The following is a 26463-nucleotide window of genomic DNA, read 5'->3' as shown; positions in this document are numbered from 1 at the left end:
AATTGGTGTAGTAGCACTTTCAAAATCAAATATAGATTTATAGACACACACACACATTTTCTGGTTATATATTATTATAGTAATACAGTATTGGCATATCTAATATCTTCTCAGTCTTTAGTAAATGTACTCTCTTTTTGCTTTCACACCATGTTTTTTTTCCCAGGCACTCCACTCAGCAGCAAACCAACAAAGTCATCACCAGCACAAGCCAACTCATCAAACAGCTCTCTGATATAATCAGTGGCTCTTCACGGGTATTTTATGCTCCCTTTCCTCCCTCACTGAATATTAGTTTGAAGAATAAACAGTAGATTAAACAACATTTGAGCTAATTGAATCTAATTCTGTTTTGTTGCACAGCAAGACCGTCTGCGACTGACCAGACTAAAGACTGAGCTCTCTGAGTCTGTGCAGCGATATGGGGATCTCCAGAAGGTATTTGCATGATGAATGCACTCCTTTGACACCTGAAATTGATGCTATGGTCATTTAGTTTTACTGAAAAGAGAACTAAAGAGATGCTGTTCCACAGATGCAAAGTCACATTTGTGCTACTTGTTGTGAGAGTCCTTGACCCTGTCTCCTCATATGCTCCTCTTTCAGAAAATTGCGGAACGCTCAAGGGCCCTGCTCCCCCCAGCACAGAAAGACAAGAAGAAGGTGAGCTGATATGGAGAGCAAAATCCTCCTTTTGTTTCACTGTCATTCGTAACAAAGTAGGATGATGAGATGGCATTTCTCTGCTCAGCTGCATTCTCACAAGGGCTCCTTTGAAGCTCAGTCTGGTCTCTTCCACTCTGTTATAATACAGTGGACTCCATTCATCACATCCCGCTCTTGTGTGCTGTGAAATTTCTTTCATCTGATTCTAATTTTGTCACCGGTGACAGTTTATTTTCACCATGTGGCCCAGCGAGAGCCAAGAGATGGGAGCTTGTGTTGAAGATATTAAAGTAACTCCTCATAGCCTTCCCGTGCACAGTTCCTTATCCCTGATTACTGAAACCAGACCATATGAAGTTAAATGTATTGAATATTCTTTGTACATGAGATGTGCACAAGTAATAAAACAGCAAATTTATCAAGGTGAATTTACGCATGTGCTTAAGGTTTGGTTCAGCACTTGCTGTAGAAACACTATTACCAAGCATAAAATATAAATATTCAACCCAAACGGTGGTGTTTTAAAGGGGACCTGTTATAATCATTTTAGATGCTGGATGCTCAGATTTATCTAAGAAACCTCCCCAGACAGAAACTCTTTGTTCGCCCTTCAGACTTCGTATCACAAACGAGGGCAAAGCGAAGAGCTCAACTGTGATTTGTACCAGTTTTAACCTTCAAATATGTGATCGTCCCCCCCCTTCCAGTTATGCCAGTTTTAGAAATCCTTCCTAATGTTTTCTCACATGTGAAGGCTGGTGAATCAAAACAGCCCATTAAAATATTCATACAAGTAAAACTACTAACATGTTAAACATTATGTACTAATGCCGAAACCTGTTTATTCAGGTTAAAAACCTACTTGTCATGTGAGAAGTTATTAATAAAATATTTGTCAGATGTCCTCTCGTTTCTTATGGTAGTTTATTGTGCGTTATGTGTGTTATTAGCTCTCAGCTTGTTAACTGACATGAGGGGAATACTACATTGGAAGCTCAACACAGCCAAGCTTTATTTGCATTAACTGGATTGACAAAACCTAAAACCCCAGTCAGAGGTAACAGGTATCATGACAGCGTTGATCAATTTTCATGGTTAAGTCAGGCTTTGTGCTTCAGACTCTGTTCACACCCAAAGGTGCGGATCACGTGCCATATGACTCTTCTTCTGCATACAAAGATGCCTATAAGTACTCCTGACATAATGCACAACAGTGATAAAAAGCTATGAAGAACATTAGAAAAATAACAGTAAATGTAACACACTGGCATCACAGGCTTAAAGGACTTACCAGGGTGTACACTACTTCTCGGCCCAGCAGCTGGACTTGTTTCCAGCCCCTCTGTGACCATGACTTGGAAAAGCAAAGAAAATAAAATTCAACATTGCTGAAAAAAAAACACACAAGTATTTAATGCTGCAGAAAATCATTAATTTGGGGATTTAGTGCGAAGAACAGAAAATAAATATTTAAATTCCAGTTAATTATTTAAACACTGAGTTATTTCTAAGGTGACAGCCACACATTAGAGCTGTGACACCTTAAACTGGATGCATTTAAACAGTAATGCATACCATGCCATACGCTGATAAAGGAGATGTGGAAATCAGTTTATTTTGTCACCGATCAAAGTGAAATTCATTTTATTGGTTGAAGAGGTATTCTTGGTATGTGTTCTGTATTCTGTCAACTGCAGCAGTATAAAACAGACTTTGAACCAAGTTTAAAAACATTTTTACCTTTTCTGCATCATCAGTGGAGTTCATGTGGATTCAAGTGACAATGTGATGCGGTTTGCACTGCTGTCACTTTACAGCTGGACGTGACATTAGTAAGGTAACAACACGTTAATACAAGAGAAAATCTCTACTGCACCTAAAACATGTAAATAAAGAATCAGTCGAAAATCTTTTAGCCAATTTCAAACCAAAAGTCAAGTTTTCAGCATACGTTACCATGGTGATTTAGCGAGGTAATAAGAGAGAAATGTTTGTGGCCCAAAACACTCTGACTTTGTACTTGACGTAGCACACTTAACCCATTAATCTTTCTTCATTGTACAACCCTCAATACTGCAAGGGAGATGGTTGGATCAACATTCAAAATAAGGAAAGCAACGTTTCTTTTTGAAATCTATCTTTGATCTAAAAATATCATCAAATCAGATCCATTCTTTCTCTGGACAATATATCCAACAGTTTTTAGAGAGAATAAAATTTCTATATTTTTTGTGTACTTTGCTAAGTTAGCTGGCTGATGTTATTGTTTGGGTTCTAGACATATTTGAGTTTCTTTTTAGGTTTTACTGGTATTCTAGTGTTGACCCTGAGATAGGCTGGCGACCTATTCAGGGTGTACCTCACCCCTCATAATATAGAATGAAAAAGACAGCTGCAAAAATAATCTTTTACACTAAGTGGATAAAGTATAGTGTACAATTGATTGCATGCTCAATCATCCAGGTAAGACACTTGAATGAGTAACTAAACATTTCTCCTACTGAAAACGGTACATCTAGATGAACAGAATCAACGTTTTGGGAGCTTAGTTCTTGGGACATTCATTTCTGATATAGCCTAGCATTAGCATTTAGCTTCTTGTAATTCCATTTTATAAAAGTACAAGCTTCAAATTTTACAAACTTGTACAATTTTGTAATATTAGTGTGAACATTATCTTGTAAAGTAAGTTAAAAAAAATATTTTGTTGTGAATATGTTTCTACTGCTGTAAATTGTTTGGGTAATTGGGGAGAAACTACAATGACATGTAGGTGTATCACGTATAGTTAAGAGGAAGCAGCTCTCTTTCTCACTCAATATCCACCAGGGTGTTTGAAGGTCTCAAACATGCTTTTCTGTTAAGCTAAAAGGAGAATGACTTGCAGTTTGAACTGGTTGAACAGTATTCTGCAAAGAACCATTGTTACTACACACACCCTCTAAAAAGCCATCTTATTTTTTTGCCCAAACAGAGAGATGACTCATGTGTATTAATGTTTTATGCCTCCCTGAAGGCCTATAACTAAGGTCTATTATTCTGCAAGCTTTAGAGATAAAGGGCTATGGAGGCGGCAAACTGTATAATACATTACACAACTTAAACTACATTCAATGCATAGCAGGAAGCTCTCTAATCAGTCCATATATTATGGAAGAATCAACTGGTCAAATATCATTTTATGTAACCACAACAACAATATTCTGACTTCTCTGCTGTACATGAAGTAGAAGACGTTAGTAGACAGGAAGTGATGAGAGGTACCCTGACGTTTGGAACGTCATCCTTATACATGCAGAAAATCACTTTTCAAACCAATGCAGACTGTTTCCCACACACATCTTCAAATGAACATCATCATAGATGACCGGAATCAACAGCAGGGAGCTGTGTGAAAGTTTCTACCAGTGTGTGAACTTGTGCAATAATGTGTCAGAATGATTGTCTTGAGAGTCCCTTTCCATCCATGTAATGTACTAATATATTCTGGGGTGTTATGTATGTATGTATGTGGAGGAGTGAACACCCAGAGTGTGCTAAGGAATGGTGAGTCACAACATGGCCAGTAGACAGAGTGCTGTGACTAAGCCTGAGTTAGTTCCTGTGCTCTGACCCACACTGGTCCCTCTACCATGAATTAGCTGTGCACTCAACCACACAAAGGTGAAACACATTAGCAATGCAAAAGAGTAAGCAGACCTCGCTCCGTGTCTCTCCTCTTCCCTTATGCTTTTGCTTGCACATGAAACAAAATGTGTGCATGTACCACATGTAGCCTCAACATTCACGATCTCCACTAACACACAGTATATACTGATAATGGCTACACCACATGCTCGTAACAGAAATGTTAACAAATTTGTACCAAAGCAAATTCATGTTTTTAACCAGAAGGTCTATCGGGAAAAAAAAAACATTAAAATGGCTACAACTGTTACTCTGATCAAGTCTGACAACTATCAACTATAACAGAAGTTATAGTAGAAGATTGGAGACTTTTGTGATTCATATACATATATATATATGTCATAGTATTTGTATTTGTAGTATTTGTAGTAGTATTAAAGTCCTTAGTCAATAGACCTCTCTGCATTGTTATTAATCTCTGTCTCTCTTCCACAGCATGTCTTTATCCTGTCTCCCTTCTCTCACCCCAACCAGTCGCAGCAGATGGCCCCGCCCCTCCCTGAGCCTGGTTCTGTGGGAGGTTTCTTCCTGTTAAAAGGGAGTTTTTCCTTCCCACTGTCGCCAAAGTGCTTGCTCATAGGGGGTTGTATGATTGTTGGGATTTTCTCTGTATGTATTAGTGTAGGGTCTGCCTTACAATATAAAGCGCCCTGAAGCGACTGATGTTGTGATTTGGCGTTATATAAATAAAATAAAATTGAATTAAATAAACCTTTGACACAAAAAACTGCTTATACAGTTTCTGTGATGTACACAAAGAGCAAAATACAGAAAAAATCTGCACTGATGCACTTGTAGCTGCTGATTTAAGAACAGGAAAACTAGGGAGCCAAATGTACAGCTGGAGGTTTGCTAAAAGAAATTGATTTAATGGTTAGCTTAAAGTAGGTTATATAATAAATAGGTACATAAACGTAACATTAATTAATCAATTTTATTTGTCAGTGCATTTATATTTATATAGCACTAAATCACAATAACAATCACTTTAATGTGTTTTATATTGTTATACTGTACTGCCATAATAGAGAGAAAACCATAGCAATCTCCTTTCCCTCTATGAGCAAGCACTTGCTGAAAGTGGGAAGAAAATCTCCCTTTTAACAGGAAGAAACCTCCAGCCGAACCAGGTTCAAGAAGAGCAGCTTTCTGCTGAAAGTGGTTGGGGCCGATAGTGGGTAATAATGTTTAGCTAAATATAATTAATTTTTGCTTACAAAATATCAAATGAAATAATAATTTTGAAGCAATAAGATCATTTAGCGAAAAGTGAATGAAGCCAAGACAAGATAAATTGAAATTACGTTATAATAATAGAAATGCAAAAAAATTGTTAATGGTGCTAATTACACATTTGAAATGTGTAAAATGCTTAGTCAAAAATATATTTTCACTGCTGTTGTTATATTTTATTCGGACACATATCACTAAAAAAACCCATCAAGCTCAGAGTTGGATTGTCCATGAATTTTAAGATGAGAGATAAAAGACAGCAGTAACTGGTAGTTGCTGTGATAATAAGTTTCTGCTACTTAATCAACAACCCGAGCACTTGTATTCCCAGGCAACAGACAAAGTAACTGCTCACTGTCTGAATTTTTGCTGTTACTGCTATACCTTTTAAATCTAATAAAAGAAAATGTCTTTGCTCTCACAGAGTCCTCAGACTCCATCCAGTGAGCAGATAGAGGAGGGTCCACTGTTTGGAGCAGGCTCAGAGGGAGGAAGTCAGGCTTTCCTGTCTGAGATCAGTGAGGAGGACGTGGAGGTGCTCCGTCAGAGAGAGGAGGCCTTGCTTCAGATTGAGGTAAGAACAGTGACATATAATCAGCTCAGCTGAATTCATCAGACACAGAGCTCATATATTTCTCCTACTCAAACACCTACTAGAACAATTCCAATCAGCTGATGGTCAATGAACAGCTCCACAGAAGCTGCTGGAGATTAGAAGCCTTACTTAACTATGACTGCACCACACGCCATCAAAAAAGAAAAGAAAAATGGTGTGCGCAGTTTCCACAGTCAGTATAGGTTGTGCTTGTAATCACCACAGATGTGGTCCTGTGTACACATATGGACACTACTGTAGCCATCGTCTATTGCACCTTTCAGCAACTTTTCAGGCTGCCTGATTGAAAAGAGCTGTTTGTTGCACCGAAACTCTGCATTTTGTTGAGCTTATGAAACCCAGCTCAGCAGATCTGCACTGACACTCAGCTCCCCAGGTTTCTAAAATATTATACAGCAGTGGAGAAAAATACAGGAAACCAATATATGTAGTAGGAGAGGTTATTTGTTCTTAAAGCAGAGCTCATTTAGAGTGTTTTAAATTAACTGGTGTAATATAAGCTTACTAATGCTTTGGCTCGAGTCAAAAGAAAATAGTGTGGTCATATTTCTCGGTATTGTGTACATACATTGTAAAAATAAATAATCCAAACCAAAAATAAATTAGTTTTACTAATGAGCATTGTGTGCAGTGTGTGTATCATTTCCTGATAGATATTATCTGATTAATCTGTGCTAGTGAACTTTACTGTTGTCCAGAAGTGAGCATCAGTGAGACAGTCTGTTGCACTGATTCACTGATGCTCTTTCATTACAACCAGCACACACTGCTGTGTATTTGGATTTATTCTCACATATGCCCTCACTGCAAATAGTCCCTTATAAATCCATTCTCCTGTGTTGTATGAGCTCCCCTTGTTTTAGGAAGTGCCTCGGCCTTATTTAAAAAAATGAAAGTAATTGCCAATATAATAGAAGCAATAATGAGTCACTGTAGTGTCCAGTAATAGTCCTTTCACTTTCCGTGGTCAAGATTATCCACCAAATGCCAGACTACCCACGTCCGTGATGAAATGGAAACAGGTATCTGAACAAAACTTGATCCAATTCCAAAACATTAATTTTACCTTCTCAATTGAAGAACAAACTGAAGGCAGAGAGAACCACAAACACGCAGCAACTGATGGGAGTAAACACAGAATTTAAGTATTCCATGTTTTTTTATCTTCAAATAATTTTCACGCTGCTATTAAAAATAATCCATGTATATAAAATTGTTTATACATACAGTTTGAGCCTCTGAAAATGGGGTACAGTGTATTGAAATGACTGTAATTGAAAAGTTTTGTTAAACCCACTGAATTAAAGCTGAAAGTCTGCAATCACATCAATCATATCTTAGCTGTTTGCACACTACCAGAGTGGATTTTAAATCAGAGGTAAAAAGTGTCCAGGAACGTATGAAACTAATAGTAAGCCTCTTTACTTATACTCCTAGGATTACTAAACTTCTTGCACCGCAATGACAACTCATTTCCGTGTGCTGAAGTTATATGCAGTAAAAATAAAATATGCTGGCCATTTACTTTTAAAACAACCACATACCTGAAATACCACAGCTGAAGAAAACACTCTAAAAAAAAAACGATGAAGAAAAACAAATTAGGCATTTGTTTTCTTCAAATACTGCCTCCCAGGAGGCCAACACATGCCAAGTTAGTAACTAGAAACTCAAACAGGCTTCGTCTTCGTCTCCCACCTCCAAAAGCTTATTAGTATTTTGTCACAGTACCCCCATGCTGCTGCAGGATATTGAATGCTGCCCAATTACTAAGGTGCTTATAGCCTTGTTTGTTCCCTTACCTAGGTAAAATGTGTATGGAATCATAATGCTTCTCAGCTAAAAAAAGTCAGCCACTCTGTTGCCAACACCCTTATCAATAATTGGGAAGATGCCCTTTCATTTGGGTGCTTATCCTGATTGCCAGTATTAGGTTAAGTGAAACTAGATAACAGAATGACACACTGGCTATGTTGAACTCACGTCATGGTAAAAGCCTCAGGTTGAGTGTTCAGTGCATTTTCAAAAAGGTATAGGGACTCAGAACATGCTCTTCAAAATTAGGGCAAATATCATCCTTGTTAGCTGCCAAATGCCACTGCTATGTTTGGCATCTCAAACTATGTCGATAAGCAGGTTATACAGGGTGGTGCCCACTGTGGTTTTAGGCGCCTTCTTGGTGGAACCCAGGTTAAAGCAATCAGGCTAAGACTATCGTTAAAAAAGACTTGAAAATTAACAAAGAGATTGAAAATGATAGCAACAGACAATGGCCCTAATCCAGGAAGCACCTCACAAATCTGGTTTTCTGTTCAAAAACGCAAGTGAACTTCCACTCTGAGTCAGTTACCATGGTAACAGACTGTGAACTAAACCTGCTCACTGGCAGGTTTTCTTCAACAAACTCTGAGTTTCTCTCTGACTCCTCCCCTAATGCTGCCCGTGAAACAGCTGAGTGCCACTCGATAGACTGTGGGAGGCAGCTGAGGGGTACCTGCAGGCCACGTACAACATATATAGTGCAGGAGGAATGCTGCTGATTTCAACTGAGGATATAGTCAAGCGTTACAAGGAATTCTTTGAGGACCTCTTCAATCCCACTGACATGTCGTCTGTAGAGGAAGCAGATTCTTTAAACATTAAAGGGTTACCATCCCAAAGCCTAATACGGGAGACAGGGAAATCACTGCAGTTTTTCAGCACATCAAAGTGAAGTTAATTTTGATTGAACAGGTATTCTTGGTATTTTTACTGTATTCTAGTCGCTAGCCTAATAGTATGTTGAATATGAATATGAATATTCTTTATTGTCATTGTCACAAGTACAATGAAATTGAAAGATGTCTCCGGTCAGTGCAACATCACGAAAGATAAATACTTAAAAACTATAATAGATAGGATATAAAAGATAGAAATACATATAAAATACAGTATTCTCATACGGTAAATACACCCACGCAATCCAGGCCTAAGGCCCCATACAGACACTCAACATACGACCTAGTTGATATATCACTCAAACAATCAATCACTCAGTCAATTTGTTAGCGCATCCAACAAAACATGTCTAAAAGCATTCCAACATCAGGGGCACAAATGACAACAGGGGCAATGAGAGTCATCTACTTTTAGTAGCATTAAGACATGATATTGCAATTGGGTAGAAACTGTGTTTGAGTCTGTTAGTCCTTGTGTATGTTGTTCTGTACCGTTTACCTGAAGGCAGCAGTTCGAACATGGAGTGACCAGGGTGTGAGGTGTCCTTTATGATGTTATGGGCTCTTTTGAGGCAGCGGGAACTGTGTAGGTCTTTCAGTTTGAGGAGAGGGCAGCTGATTGTCCTTTGGGCAGCATTGATTACTCCCTGGAGTGCTTTCCTCTGAGCCACTGTGCAGCTAGCGTACCATATGCCTATGCAGTACGTTAGTATGCTTTCGATGGAGGCTCTGTAAAAAGACACCAGCAGTCTCTGTGTGATGTTGTTCTTCCTAAGCACTCTCAGAAAGTACAGTCTCTGTTGTGTCTTTTTCAGTAGCTCAGAGGTATTCACACTCCAGGATAGGTTTCCCTCTATGCTGACTCCCAGGAAGCGGAAGTCTGCCACCCTCTCCACATAGTTGTCGCTGATGATTAGTGGTTGGATTTCTGTCTTGTGTCTTCTGTAGTCAATTATGAGTTCTTTGGTCTTTTTCGTGTTTAGGAGAAGGTTGTTATCCTTGCACCATGAAGACAGCCGCTCCACCTCATCTCTGTAGGCAGACTCATCTCCCCCAGATATGAGCCCCACCACAGTAGTGTCATCTGCGAACTTTACTATGGTGTTGCTCTGGTGGGCGGGGGCGCAGTCGTGTGTATAAAGCGAGTAGAGCAGTGGACTAAGCACGCAGCCCTGTGGCGACCCAGTGCTTAGATTTAGGGCTGGAGATGTGTAACATCCCACTCTCACTCTCTGTCTGCGGTCGGTGAGGAAACTGTTGATCCACTTACAGGTGCTGTGAGGAAGCCCTAGGTCTTTTAGCTTGGCATCCAGTTTGTATGGAAGAATGGTGTTAAATGCCGAGCTATAATCCACAAAGAGCATACGCACATAGCTTCCTTGCCTCTCCAGATGTGTTAGTGCTACATTGAGTGCTGTTGCTATGGCGTCCTCTGTCGATCGGTTTGCTCTATAGGCAAACTGGTGTGGGTCAAGGCTGCTGGGTAGCGCTGCTGTGATGTGGTAACGCACAAGTTTCTCAAAGCACTTCATCACCACCGGGGTTAGTGCCACTGGTCTATAGTCATTTAGGCTAGAGATGTGAGGTTTCTTGGGCAAGGGTATTATGGTGGAGGTCTTGAGGCAGGGTGGGACGCTTGACTGTTCAAGGGATTGGTTAAAAATCCTGGTGAAAATATAGGCAAGCTGGTCTGCGCAGTCTCTCAGCACATGTCCTGGTACACCATCTGGGCCGGCTGCCTTCCTCGGGTTAACAGCCCGCAGGGTGCGCCTCACTTCATGCTCCTCCAGAGTGATGATGGTACTGCTGCTGTGGGCTGTATGGTGTAGCTGTTCCTCTGAGGCATAGGGTGCAGTGACCTCAAAGCGTGTGAAGAAGATGTTCAGCTCCTCCGCCAGTGCTGGATCACCTTCAGCCATACCTGATTTGGACTTGTAGTTTGTCAGCTGCTGGACACCCTGCCACACCAGCCGGCTGTTCTTACTCTCCAGGTGGTTCTCGATCTTCTTCCTATAGTCCGCCTTGGACTTCTTAATGCCTTTTTTCAGGTTGGCTCTAGCCCTGCTGTAGCTCTCCCTGCTTCCGGACCTGAAGGCGCTGTTCCTCTCTTTTAACAGCTGCTGGACTTCCCGGGTCATCCATGGCTTTTGGTTGGTGTAAACCCGGATCTGCTTGTCTACTGTGACAGTGTCTATACAGTGTTTGATGTAACAGAGGACACTGTTTGTGAACATTTCCAGGTCTTGATGTTGGAAAATATTCCAGTTGGTTCTGTCAAAGCAGTCCTGTAGATGTTGAGAAGCGCCCTCTGGCCATGTTGTTACAGTTTTAGTGATGGTCGACGCAGTTTTCCTGATTGGGGCATATGCAGGAATTAGGAGCAAGGATAAATGGTCAGATTGGCCCAGATGTGGTAAGGGTCTTGCCCTGTAGCCCTTCTTGATGTTGGATTAGACTTTATCTAAGGTGTTAGCCCCTCTCGTGGTACACTTCACATGCTGGTGGAAATTTGGGATAGCTGTTTTTAAATCCACCTGATTAAAATCACCCGCTATAATGTGCACTGCGTCAGGGTATTTATTGAGTTTATTGTTGATGTTCGTGTGCAAAAGCGCTAGTGCCATGTTAGTATTTGCATCTGGCGGTATGTAAACAGTTGTTATTACCACAACAGTGAACTCCCGTGGAAGATAGATGGGCCTGCATTTGACAGTCAGATATTCTATGTCCGGAGAACAGTGACGGTCTATGATCACTGTATTAGTACACCAGCTGTTATTCACGTATATGCAGATTCCCCCTCCTTTTCTCTTACCGGAATTGTTTGTTCTATCCTGGCGCTGTGCAGTGTAGCCTAATAGCTCAATGGCAGAGTCCGGGATGGACTGATGCAGCCTCAGTGATCAGAAGAATACATGAGTTTTTGATGTGATTGTCCGTTGTTATTTGTAACCTTAGTTCGTCCATCTTGTTCGCCAAGGATCTGACATTCGAGAGATATAAACTCGGGAGCGGTGGTCTAAAAGGCTTCCTCCTTAGCCTGGTTAGCACGCCAGCCTGGCAGCCTCGCTTCCTCCTTCTCTCTCGTCGCCGTCTGTGTCTCCCTCCCGCCGGAATAGTAATCCAAGGAGCGCCCGGTCTCCTCGCTACTTCCTCTGGTATTTTGTGTGAGTGGATAAATGCCATGGTCACGCTCACACGGTAACTCACTCCGATCTTAAGAAGATCATGTCTGCTGAAGATGTTATTCGCTTGACTGATCGCGCACAAAACAGAACATAAAACGTACAAAGGTAACAAAACACCGCACCGACCAGTGGTACATCGAGCTGCTGCAACTGTGTGCGCCGCCATCTGTTCAACTGCTACACTGTGTTAATATATACAAAGCCTCACTATTTGGATGATTGACCACTGTAACCACTTAACATCAACCAGATGTTTTGGGAGACAAATCCATGCCTAATCCAGACCTTCCCAATGTGTGCCCCCCCCCCCCCCCACACACACACACACACACAAAGCAAATCTTCCCTTTGGCTTCACCTGCACAAGTGCCGAGGTAGGTCTCCCTGCAGGATTGGTTTTCTCTGCGTCAGGAGCAGCGCTGGGCTCTTCAAATCACGGACAAACAGGATCCCACATTCTTGATTTTTAGTTCACAAACACTTATTGTAATGACTAACTGCTCCTGACATTTTGGAGATGTTTGCTCTTTATACAGTAAAGTTACAGCAGGATACAAATAATATCAGGCTGATCCTGCCACGATTTGTTCCCCCGGTTCAAATCACAGACAAACAGGATCCTACAGCTGTTTATGTTTTTAAACCCATTTTGCACAGAGAGGCATTTTTTGAAAAATGTATTGATAGCAATGTTGAATATTGTAATGGGCTAAGTTTCCATTCAGCTTAAACACTCCCAAAAAAATCTCCAGGACGCAGACGGTTGAACTCCAGGAGTTTTTACTGGGCACTTTTGTGAAACTGTAAACACAATACAATGAAATATATGAAATGTATTATAGATGCAATAAGCTCAAAGCATCTGGCTAGTTATTACAGCTTGACAGCCTAGCCGCACAGCTTATATGAGACACAATAAAGCCAACCGAATAACAGACAACAGTTCAAAACGCTTCACCGCTTAATTGTACAAAATGAATTATACTCACAGACTATGCCTTAGCGGAGGGAAAAGGATTAAACCTGTAACGGTGGAGCTGGCGACTGCGTGAGCCCACACACCAATATCCAGAGCCACACGGTAAATTTACTTCCTGACTCCCAGCGTGCACTGCTCTCATGTTGTCATGGTTACGAAAATACACAAGTCGCTCTAAGCTGCGATAACGAGATAAAAAGAACACATAAGAACACATTTCTGGAGGCATAACAAATATTATTACACAGAAAAAAGTTTGGGAACCACTGGCCTAATCAATATACAGCTGAGACAAGTGTTGGGTATTATTTTAGTTAAATATTCAGATTCTCAGAAACTAGATCAGGGCTGCCCAATCCCAGTCCTCGAGAGCTACTATCCTGCAGCTTTTAGATGCATCCCTACTCCAACACAGCTGAATCAAATGGTTTGATTACCTCTTCAGCATGCCATCGTGTTTGGCAAAGGCCTGATAACAAGCCATTCATTTGATTCGGGTGTGTGGGAACAAGGATGCATCTAAAAGCTGCAGGACGGTAGCTGTCGAGGACCGGGATTGGGCACCCCTGAACTAGATTATACATTTCAAATAAACTCTTGTGAATTCAGAATTTTTTTCTTTGTTCTTTTCTTAAAAGCTTTTCTATTTAGATATTCCAAACAGGTGAGAGCCTAAAAAAAGGGATGGATAGCAACCAAACCTAAATCCTAATCCTAAATTTGATAGGTGATGATATTTAGCAACCACAGTTCAATGTTCGTCTTAACTTAACCACACTAAGACTTATGATGTTGCTTTCTGGTCCTGAATAGGAATGGGAATCAAGGACTGGTTCTTGTTGAGAACCGGTTCCCAGCAGTTTGATGCCCTGGAATTGTTAGTCGCCATGCCTTATTGGCTCCACTTGAACTTGCATTACCATCAGCTGGTTTCAGGTCATGTGTCAGAAGAGTAAAACAGTGATATGGTCTGCACTAGGGATATGGACAGTACTTTAACTTTTTGGATTTTTACAAGAGTGAGATGGTAAAGCTGAGTCAATGCTGACCCAGTCTGATCATCAACAGGTAAAAAAGGCAGCGATGAACAGTCAGGCTGTCAGCAGTCAGGCTGCAGCCTTCATTTCTAAAGTAGAACCACTGTGATGATCGCTTTGAAGTCTCTGTTTTGGTTTTCATCTTTGCCTTGTGCTGTCAGCTTTGTGTTCGTACTGAAATACTAAGAGAAAGATCACATGTGTGTTGTCATTAGGATAGGGTTTTCTGTTGGTGTCTGGGAGTGGTAGTTATGAGACAATATGTTTCGTATGTAACGTAACGAGTAGCGTAAAGAATTGCTTTCCCTGGCAAGTAAGTAAGTAACGTATGGCATTACTTTTAAGTAACCTTTTCTTTGTAATATGTGTAATACTCTATTTCTTTGTGTAATGAGTACAACACTGATCATAGCTTGAATGGATGGGGCGATCGTGGCTCAAAGAGTTGGCAGTTCGTCTTGTAACCGTAAGGTTGCCGGCTCGAGCCCCGGCTCGGACAGTCTCGGTCGTTGTGTCCTTGGGCAAGACACGTCACCTAGTGCCTACTGGTGAGGGGCCGATGGCGCGATATGGCAGCCTCTCTTCAGTCAGTCTGCCCCAGGGCAGCTGTGGCTACAACTGTAGCTGCCTCCACCAGTGTGTGAATGTGAGAGTGAATGAATAGTGGAATTGTACAGCGCTTTGAGGGCCCCGAAAAGTGCTATATAAATGCAATCCATTGTTGTTGTTATTATTATTAAAAGGGGGGGGAGGGGATACCTACAGCATGCTTAAGCAATGGTGGTGATTCTTGAAGCAGAGCCAGTGAGAACCCAATGAGAATTAATACGTAATATCAATAACAGAATCGGAATCGCTAAATTCTTGTCAATTTCCATCCTGAATGTTGTGCTACCGCCATCCACCCAGCCACCTCTGCATGATTTCCATGAATCACATTACATACGCTTCCCACACTAGAGAATTATTGCAGAAGAAAACAATGCACTAAGTAATACTAAACACTGACTACACCAGTCGTGATTTGTATTTTTCGACAAGAATCCTGATGTGAGGGGCTTACTGAACAGTCCTCTCTGGTTGTACACAATCTGCTGTTGAAACTTTTGAAGACATATTGTAAAACTTCACGAGCCATCTCAGAAGCATATGGCTGAATGATAGAAGATAGAAGCCCGGCACATGTCGCAGCAGTCAGCTTTTAAATTCACAAGCCTTTATGTGACAGTCCAGCATCAGATGGCAGCTTGCCGTCCAGCAGTTTGAAGAATAATGATAATGTTTTAGGAGCACTTTGCGGTATAATGAAGATGTATCTCTGTGCCCAGTCAGAGCTGTTTGAACTTCATCAATGTTTCAAATCAGCTAATCCAACCGCAGGAGCTGAAGCCTGAATAGGAACAAAAAAAAGCAAGCGCATCAATCTCTCTCTGCAGAGTGACACACAGCGAAAGAGCTGCCGCACGAATGACAGCTTCATTTCAGCACTGCAGCAGAGATGGGCCAGGCAGATGATTGGTGTTCAGACAGGGTCGTCTGGTCCTCGCTTTAGTTATAGCAGCATGGATAAATGTCATCGTCAGCACTTAGGCAGGTGCTGAGGGGCTTGACGCTGTTTCTTTGGGAGAAGCGATAGCATCTGACAATGTGTTTTTTCACCTCCACACCACCCTTCTCGCCTCTATCCTTTCAGTCCAAACATTCTACCCGAACATCCTTCCATACCACTAAATCAGTAGTGTTTGCTGTGAGTCCCAACATGCCACTTTTTTTTAAATGGCTTTACTCCCAGAGGAGCCATGTCTGTCATCGTTATCAGCCTCTCTCTTTCTCTCTCTCTCTGGGAAAGGTTTGTGGTTCTGAGGTTAATTTTGTACTCCTCAGAGACTCAATGTGCCATATATGCGCGCTCTGCTGAGGCCTCCTGGCTGCAGCTGTGATCCTGATGCACTGACTAGAAGCTACAGAAGTCTTCCTGTCAGCTTTGCTCTCCAAGTCCATTAATGGCTCCCGTACTTTTAATTCCTTAATATCAACCAGGTCAATGGCAGATAAAGTTAGAGCTAGGATTTGGAATATCCAAATCTGCAAAACTGTCATTTGAAAAGGTCTGAAAGATAACATCATCAGGTTTCCTAAAATGTTCATAGAAAATCAGCCTTAACTGGATGGCAGCCTTAAAAAGTGTGTCGAAAACTATAACAGTAAAATCTTAGTTAGCTGGATCATTAATAACCAAGACAAGCAGGAGATGATGTTCATTCACATAACATATGACACATAAAAATAAAGAAAACAAGGATTTCAAAAAATCATCTTTACTTTATCTGACAACGAAGACCTTGTGTTTAGAAAAATGCTGCGAACACCAGACAACACCGAAGGCAGGGATGAGATGCAAAAGGCACAGGTGAGTCCAGTTCAAACAAAGCATCACACTATAATTGTATAATAATATAAAAAATATAAATGTAGTTAATAACAGAATCATGGAACAATACATAAAGACCACACACAAATATCCATTCATCCATTCATTTTCTTCCACTTATCCAAGTCAGGCTCATTACATATATCAATCAGGTCAATTTAATTCATTTCAGCTCAATGTAATATGATCGATAAACAACTATACATCTTATGCACGTGTGTGCGTCCATCAAAGTCATATAAATTGGGCAGGCAGATATACCACATCTCCTTCTTCTTGGACTATTTCTTAATTTTGAGATGTAGTTTAACTTATTGAAAGTTTGGAACTGGACTTATTTGGAATTGGTTACTGATTTACAACCTCACCTGTCAAGCAAAAAACACATGTACTGTGCTAGTTGTTTTATTACGAGTTTCTGGAGCCTATGCTTAATCACAGGTTAGAATCTGTCTCTGCTGATTAATTAAGTGCAATCTGAATACCACACCTGAAGAAGCAGTGGAAAAAAAGGTCCACAGCAAAGTGTTTCTGTCTTATTGATGCATCCTCAGGACAATCCATCCACATAGTTACACTTCAGATACAGTGGAAAGACCCTCAGATAAATCAGATAAATCAGTTCAGCGGGCAAACAAGACTTTAATGGTTGGCGCAGAAAGTGTCTGAGAGAATTTGGTTTATTAGCAAAAACAGCTGTTATTAACCTCCACCATCAAAAGTGCATTGATTTTCCTGTCTTTATACACTGATGTTTCTAGCATGATGGCAGATCATCTAGTGTGGGTCAACAGATAAAAAGAAGATTGCTCTCTATGAAATCTGTTTGCGTCTCACTGCACACATTTAATTCCTTTTAACATTTTTCCATTACTGTAAAATTGGGAATCAGAATAACACGATAACTGTCGCAGCAGATAAACCGTGGTATTATTCCTGATATACAGTGAAAATGCCATACAACAACAAAACACATTAAAATATTTCAACTGGTTCTGACATGTTGCTGAAATTGATTCAACTACTGATGAGAAAAGCCCTTTAAATAATATACAGATAGATAATATAGAAAATATGATATGATATTTCATTAAATTTTAATTAAATTATAATAAGTAGGTCATTACATTAAAAAAAAATCTAACAATTCCAATTATTTTCTCTTTTTTTTAAATTAACTGTCATAACTACATTCACCACAACTGAACAATTACATATTTAAAATAAGACTATACAGTTAAGACTGTTGTAAGGATTGGCAACTCAAAAAACCTTGAAATAGTTGAAATGACATGGCACTAAAAAAGAAAATACATTAGAAATCAGATTCATGATGTACGTCCGCAAAGTCAGAAGGCGACAGAAAATTCCACATCAATCTTTGTGGTGTCTTTCAATGGGCCCACCATACACAAAAAGAGGATTTCTTTAAAGATTTTTTTGTATATATATACTAGAAATTGAATTTGCTTATCTTTCAGTTAAGTACAAAATTCTACTCTACATACCTTCAAGGAATCTCACACTTCCACCAAAGTCAGTCAGATGAATGAATGCTGAATGATGAAGTTAACCTCTGTGCCCACAAGTATTAAGTTCTACCATCATCTGTTCTCTGTTTAAGCTGATTTGATCAAGTGTAGACACGGGGTACTGATAAGTGCTGGTCATGCATTAGAAACTTTTTGGGATGGGTAACTTTAACTGTTCTGGGTGCTGAGCATACCCACAGTTATTTCCACAGCAATCTGGCCAGCAGTTACCATAATGTTAAGTGTTGGTGTGAGCCAAAATGCTGGGTGAACAGATGGACAGATCTGCTGATTCTAGGCCCATTGCTTGTGTAGAGAAGCTCTTGAACAGTGACAGGAGTGAAAATCATTTGTTGCCTTCATCCTTTTGTTCTGAAAAAAAAAATCACACAAGGGGAAGCAGATTGAGCCTAAGCAGACTCCAACGTCTGTCTTTAATATTTCAGCTTGGTCTCCTTGTTGACCTTCAGGTCCTGCTGCTGGCATTCACATTGTTCAGGGATGTCTAGTCCTTGGGCTACTGCCAAAGGCAAGACATGATTTTACATTTATAAACAGTTTATTTAGTCACAGCGAAAAAAATAGAGATGTCTCTCATGGACTAAATGTTGTAAAAAGGTCATTTTTTTCCCCTCTTCCTCCCCCCTTTTCTCACCAGCAGGCGTGCACGTAAATCTGCTTAACAGTTTTTCTGCTGCGGCAATGACACTGTGTCCTGTTGCCCAATGCCTTTAGACTCGGGTGGTAGATGTGGAGAGAGTTTCATATCAGCATTAAGCACACGTATCAAAGACAGTGAGAGTGGGATAGGCAGGGATGTTTTAGTGTCACAGAAAATACCAGATCCACTATTTGTCCTTCATCTAAGCTACTTGTATCTTCAATATCTTTACATAACAGTGCTTCTTACAATCCACCTGATGATTATGTCTTATTGGCGTAACTCTTTTTACTCAGAAGTCAGCTTTAGCTGACTGGAGAAACAAACTCATTGGGCCAAAATTCCTTTAGTCTTGTTCAAAACATAAGAATTGGAGTGAAATTTGAGACTCCATTTAAAGACGAGTGGATCCCTTTAGTTTATTTTTTGACAAGTAAACAACATATAGTTTTTCCTCAAGATCCATAACCAAATAAAGTCATCCAAATAATGTTGGTCTTTTAGCAGAGACACATAAACGTATTAGTTTTGACAGTGTTTTAAATGAATTCATAAAAACTTTAACTCCTACTAAAATTAACATCCCATAAAAATACTGAAATTTTCTCTCATCGAAATGGACATTTTTCTCCAGCTCCATATATACTGGTCAGCTACAAAATTTTAGCCTGATCAACAGTTTAAAACCACTTGAAAAAAGGCAAAAAAAAATCATATTTTGCATGGTTGGACCTTAACAAGGTTCCAAGTTCAGCTTCAACATGCAACAAGAAGAAATGGGAGTGAGACAAAACATTTTTTGAGCGTGCAATTTATTGAAAACAATGCCTAAACTGAAACAGGCTGGTTTACAGCGAGCCAGCCATTTTGATCAATACAGATCTTATACAGTCAAAACAAGCCACTATCAGCAAAAATGCATCTGCACTGGATGAACTGGGTAATGAACAGATCCAAAACAGATCCAGAAATGATAGGATCCAAAATGTATCTGGGTTAGTATCTGCACCACACACATTTAGACTGACTGGTATTCCTCTGAAAAATCGACTTTAATCATTAGCTAACACATGTATTAGCAAGCTAATGCTACCAAGCTTGTGTTTGTTACGCATGCCTTGCAGATGCAGTTGTACAAATGTATAATTCCTCAAATAAATGCAAACACACTTGATAAAACTAGCTATAAAAATCTGGGGGGGACTATAACCCCAGAGTAAACACAGGCAGCTTTCTCTTTTAAATTCATCCAATCTGGCACCAAAGTGTTGCAATTTCTTTAAAATTTTACATGCAATGGAACAGTGCACATGTGGATTGTTGATATTTAATACAAATATCTGAAATTATTACTAAACTGAGGTAATTTAGATTGTGGAATCATATTATCCGTGTTGTAGTAATGCTAATCTAGTATGCTTTAAAAGTGCCTGCATTGTCCCCCAGTCATTCCAGGAATATTTCCTCTTATATATCTGTATTTGTTCTTTCAGGATTCTAAGCAGAGGACCAACATTACACACAGCACTGATGAAGTCTTTACTGTCCTACATTTAGCAGATTTTTTTTTTAGATGCACATGTTAAACTGCTAATTGATATAAATACTCCAAAATACAGAATAGCTCCTGTGAACCTCCCACATTACATGTCAGATATAACATCTCAAATATAAAAATTTGTAACATAAGATTTTTTGTTTTGCTTTGGTTGCTACATGCCTATCATAATTGTTAAAAATATTTATTCAACATAAACACAAAGAACAGTAATTATCGACAGTTAATTATGTCCCACCCCATATGGAAAAGAAATAGTAAAAACTTATAAAAGACTTGCATAAGATGTGGCCTACTTCATATAGTGAATCATAGAAGGCTTATATGATTGACTCATGAAAGTGGCCACTTTCATATATTGTTTTAGTAAGTATCCAAAACATACAAGTTTCATTTATATAATTTTTCAAGGGATCTTATATCTGTTTTCACTCTTGTATGCTTTTCATACAAGTTTCACACAAGACAGATACAAACTTTATAAGATTTATATATCTTTTCCATATGGGACGACATATTTGCAACACTGAAACACATTTAGTCTGGAATATGAACAGACAAAAGTGAGTTACATGACAAGGATGTGACATAATCAAATACCACTACTCTAATTTTAACCATGTTACCATACCATTTTTGATTAAATAATCATAAATCTAGGCAGCACGGTGGCACGGTGGTTAGCACTGTTGCCGCACAGCAAGAAGATCCTGAGTTCAATTCCACCATCAGGCCGGGGTCTTTCTGTGTGGAGTTTGCATGTTCTCCCCGTGTTTGCGTGGGTTCCCTCCGGGTACTCCGGCTTCCTCCCACCGTCCAAAAACATTCAGTTAGTGGGGATAGGTTAATTGGAAAATCCAAATTGCCATTAGGTGTGAATGTGCGAGTGAATGTGAGTGCGAATGGTTGTCTGTCCCTGTGTGTTGGCCCTGCGACAGACTGGCGACCTGTCCAGGGTGTACCCCGCCTCTTGCCCTATGACAGCTGGGATAGGCTCCAGCGCCCCCCGCGACCCTGAAAAGGATAAGCGGAAGTGAATGGATGGATGGATGGATAATCATAAATCTAAATAATTGCTCACAAGCGTCTAATCTGTTGCCTTTGTGAATGGTTTAAGAACAGTGTATTTGAGCAAAGACTTGAAAATATATACCGAAATGACTAAATAGCATCTGACTATTGAAGCGTTAAGTTATTGTAGATATTTAAAGTTGCGTAAATTAACATGTTAACTCTTAACTGAAATTGAATGAGTATTCAATATGAGGACTTATTTTTCAAGAATTTATTAAAAATATATCTTTTTAAATCTATGTTTTGGGGTTCTTGAGTACTGGTGACAGGATTGTGCCAAGCATAGCACACAAAACCTAAAATATGTCACAAGGCTCATCTAAACTGATTTCTCGAATATGACAATGAGTTCATTGTAATCAAACACTCCAGGGGAGCAACTTCGTGAAGTGGTGATGATTTGCCTCATGTATATGAGGCCAGAAAAAAAGCAAGATGTACCTAATAAAGTGTCTCTGAATTTGTATAGTAAACAAACTGTTATTGTTACTGTTGTGAACCCTCACATCTAACATAGCTAAAGTTTCAAATAATAAGAAGTGATGCTTCTTCTAAGCCGCCACACCGAAGCACACAATCACTGTGTAGAAGACGATAAAGACACAATTCAGGTGAATTGAGGTAATATACTGGAGAAGTCTACAGGTTTCACATTAGATATGTAAAACCCAAAAATCATAAAAGCTACATTTGGAATCAGGGCACTTCTCAGGGCCACACAACCTCTCCTGATGTAGTGAGGGTGGAGGTAAAGAGGTCCATCTTTCTCAGCATGGAACGCTCATTTGCTGATGTTACGAAAACAAGACTTGTTTTGAACCATCTTCTCTCTGTGTTGATAGGATAACTCGTCAGTAACCATCTGAATGCAAGTACTCCTCCCTCTCACTGTATGTATCTACAGCATCTAAATTAATGTTGTTGGAACACTTACCTCTGTTGTTGTTCTCTTTGAGACTTAATCTGATAAGATGTCTGGATTTTTACATTAAAATGCTTTGTTGCTTTATCTGAGTTCATTTAAGGTCTCAGACTTATCTATCTACAGGGCTGATTGGGAGCGTGAAGTCACACCAAACTGCTCAGCTTGTGAATTGTGAGTTGGTCAGCGAGAACAAAAGGAATCAGAAATGACAAGTGTTGACAGAGAACAATGACTAATGTGCCTGCGGAGAGTAGATACGTCATCAAATGCTGCCAAATCACAACTGACATGACAGAGTCTGCTGATGTGCTCCGTAAACCAGACTACACCTGACAAAATGCAACTGACACTCTAAAACATAATAATGTAACACTGGTCTGGTTGGCTCGTAGTGCAGCCATGAAAATGTGGCCATCTTACAACATTAGTTTGAATAAGAAATAACAGAAGTTATTGAAGCTTTTAATAAGAATAAATTCTCATGGTTACATGTTTTGGAAGAATAAATTAAAATGGTGCTTTTGACCGCGTTAGACAACATATAAAAGCTAGATGTAGCCGATCATTGTCTTTGGACAGGACATTTTAAGGCCTCAACATTAGCATTTTGGTTACTGCCATGATGTTTTTTTTAGACGTAAGACTTGACCGTAACAAAATGGTGTTATCAAGTTTAAGTCACAGTCTATGTCCAAGAATTGTATAGCTGCAATGCGCAAATGCAGGTGTAGCCCAGCTAGGAAAAAAGAGCAGTGGAAAGTAGTTTTTGTGGTGTATGATGTAAACAATTTAGTCATTTCTTTCTTTTTTTATTTAAAGGAAGATGTGGACAAATAAGATTATCTGTTGTCGTTTAACTTGGCCAATCAGCAATGAGCTCCCAGTGACCCTTGCTGATTGGCCTTGATCGCATGACTTTCTGTAGTTGCCATTTCGTTCCTGTTCATACAATGCCATGTGCCAGAGAAACTAATGTTCCCGAAGTCGAATTGCTAGGAGTTGCAAGCGAATCTGCTGCAGTTTTTTTTGGTCGGTCAGAGTTTCACCCTGTCATCGATCAGGTTTTTTTTGTTATCTGATAAAAGGATGACTCGACAGACCGACCCAGTCTGAAGCAAGCCCTCATTGAGGAGCAGCGATTCCACAGTTCCAGTTAACTGGATGGCGAGCCAACCCAAAAGTTAACAGGATTTGCTGAGGTTTTATTGAAGCCAAAGTTTAGTTCCCATTGAAGCTTCAGATACCTGCAGGACTACGAACTTTCTTCCTTCATCGGAGTGTGGTAACGTTAAACAAACTGAACGGGCCCCAATGATCCATCAGTTACCAGACATTATTCACTCATACATTTGACTCAGAGAAAGCTGTATGCACGCACTTTTATTTAGTTTGTTATTTTGGGGTGAAATATTTTGTATTTTAATTTATTGCTTTCATTACATTTGTTGCAGCTGCCGTGTGTCTAATATAACAAATTTGTGAACAGTCTACTGTGGTGTGGTCTCTCCTTATTGGTGTTTATACCTTGGGCTCCTGTCGATCCTAGATTTTCTGATACTGGCTAGTAGGAGTTCGGTCATTCTTTCGTAAGTTGGGTTACACAGGCACCTGCTGCTTCTGTGCCAGACTCTTAAATTGTAATGGGACAGTGGGCATTTTAACACAGGAGTCTTTGGAGAATGACTCTTTTTTTGGGGGGTGGCCATGAGAGGAACGGCAGTTTATGGCACGAAATAGTAGACTTCTTTATTCATAATTTTGGGTTGGTGTTAAGTAAAAACTCATGAAATACTACAATCAAATACTAGTAACAGGGTAAAATCAGAGGGGTGACATAATAGTTAAAAAAAGAAAATGATAGAAATGAAAAAGCAACACCTTCTTTTCTGTCCATTCATTTCTTTTTCAACAACAGAAAGAAACAAGAATCCCAGTACAGTCAGACTGACATTGTTGGTGTTGATAAAATGTTTTGCCTGTTGATAATGTATGAAACATCCAGTGGTCCTCTGGTTAAACAGTAATTGAGAAAAGGTCCATAATGGCTCATTAACATTCATAAGAGTGAGATTATGTCCCGTAAATATTCAGCAAAGTTAAAGTCACAGAATGTTGATCTCTTTTTCCTTGTTACCCTGACAGAAAAAAGGAATATATGCAATGTAAACATTTCTTCAAAACACATTTGCCTGGTTGGCTGTGAGGTTGGAATTAAACATTATTTAGGGGGCAGGTATAGCTTCTCAGTGAAATCCAAGCTGGTTTATTTGAATATACAACCAAGTTCTATACTCAAGTTATAGGTGTTCATTTGTTCTCTTCATATTTAGCACCACTTTGACAGCGCTGCATTTGAAAGTGTTGGATTTTAAAGCCTTGCATCACATTTTATCCAGGATCCAGAACAATGCATTTTGCATAATGCAAGCAAAGGCTTTAGGGTTATTTTCACAGACTGGACAGAGGTGTAAAATTGGTCAGTCAGTTCTCCCACTAAAAGTCAAATTTTGTTCTTCCTTGAAGAATATTAATTTGTTGTAAAATACTAAGTATAGTATAGAACACTTATAATCACGTACAGAACTATAATCAACTGCTCTTAACCTCTCCAAAAACATTACAAATGAACTTATCTGTCACAAAGAGTACTGATCCTTAACACAGTGTTAGGTGTTGTAATTTACACTGACAGAAAATGTCACAAATAATTCCTAATAGTTGGGCCAACCTGAGACCTTTCAATAACCATGTTATAACTTGAATGTAGTCACATAAGTAGACAACATATGACAACGTGTCCTCACAGTAGTTCGATTGCATTCAGATCACGTTCAGATTCTAGTGGAGGCGCCACTTTAGCTTGGGAATGTACTGAGAGACTCCTTTCTCAGCGAGGTCTCGCTCTGATTGCTACACTCACATTTGGCCAAAAGAAGAAAACTAAGTGGGAGAGAGCACTTCAGAGTTCCAAGTAACTTCCCTGAGCAAAAAAGGTGTGAAAACGCCTTAAATCTCCCAGACGCCTCTTCAGGGGTCGTGTCATCTATCGGCACACCCCCTCCTCATAGCTGACTTGCATGCCTAATCGGTTCTTATTACTGATGCTGGTTCGCCTTTAAAAGGCTGACATGAGAACACTGCTGTGCCATACTTCCCTCTGCAGGCACTAGAGGAAACCTCTCATAACTGCCCTGCAGTGAAAGATGGAAAGACATGTTTGTGTGTACACTACTAGCTGCTGCAAACTGCAGTCATCCTGGGAGAATCAAACCTTATCTAGCTACTTTGCTGTCATATATTGGACTATAAATTACCTTCATCTTGATAATACCTTGAAAGAATCAAACTGTGAAGAGCAATTAAATACAAAACAGAAACAGACTAGAATAATCACACAAGAGACCAACTCTGATGCTGATTTCTGTGTGGATAAATAGAACAATATCTTGGTAACACAAGCATGAAAGTATCGAAAAAGAAGAGTCCCTTTTTCCATCCTCTATCAGATGATCTGCAAGTTGCAAAGCTGTGGATTGAGCTGCAATCTCTCTCACAAGTGTTCATATCAGCTGCTATCAGAAACATCTTTATGACTGGAGAAATGCAAGGCATGCAGTTCTAATGACTGAGGTGTCAATCAGATGCTGCCGGCAGGGCTGTTGTGACTATTTTATCTTGGCCTCAAGTTTAATTGTGTTTTTGCTGCCTCGGCAGAGGCCCCAGTGTCAGATGAAACTGATGTCTGAATTGTGGTCTGACATTTTAGTTGCATGAAAATATACAGACCCTCAGAGCCTTTCGTTTATTCAAGTATGTTCTTTTTATCAGTCATACACAATAACAAGAGCAGCAGGATTGACAGACAGTGTCAGAGGACCAGCAGAGGTGAGCTCTGGAAGTGAGGATTAGTCTGATTCTTTGGCTATCATCATAAAGAATTGTGGCATGTAGCAAAAGTTCACTGACATTTTATTGATCCCTATACAGCAAGCTCGGTTTTTGCATGTGCGCCACAGTGGGAGGTAAGGTCAGGGTGAGCTGTAGAGCACTGCCCCATGGAGCTGGTGCAAATTTAGAGTGAATTACTCAAAAACTGGTGTCCTTTCAGTTTTCCTTGACTTTGATGAATAACATTGTGTACAGACGGAAAATGTGTCAT

General features: G+C 39.9%; 1 protein-coding gene across 6 annotated transcripts in view; it reads left to right on the top strand.

The window, feature by feature from the left end:
• Positions 1 to 26463, top strand: part of tsnare1 (T-SNARE Domain Containing 1) — a 269581-nt gene that overhangs the window by 147287 nt on the left and 95831 nt on the right. For all 6 annotated transcript variants that reach the window (XM_026184110.2, XM_026184107.2, XM_080307744.1 and 3 more), the window contains exons 5-8: positions 167 to 257; positions 364 to 438; positions 607 to 663; positions 6011 to 6160. In XM_026184110.2, coding sequence (XP_026039895.1) covers positions 167 to 257; positions 364 to 438; positions 607 to 663; positions 6011 to 6160 — 373 coding nt within the window. The remainder of the gene's footprint in view (positions 1 to 166; positions 258 to 363; positions 439 to 606; positions 664 to 6010; positions 6161 to 26463) is intronic.

This window comes from Astatotilapia calliptera, chromosome 11 (genome assembly GCF_964374335.1).
Source record: "Astatotilapia calliptera chromosome 11, fAstCal68.1, whole genome shotgun sequence".
In the NCBI taxonomy this organism is placed as follows: domain Eukaryota; kingdom Metazoa; phylum Chordata; class Actinopteri; order Cichliformes; family Cichlidae; genus Astatotilapia; species Astatotilapia calliptera.
Note: the sequence above shows the minus strand (reverse complement) of the source record. Positions and strands in the feature narration are given on the sequence as shown.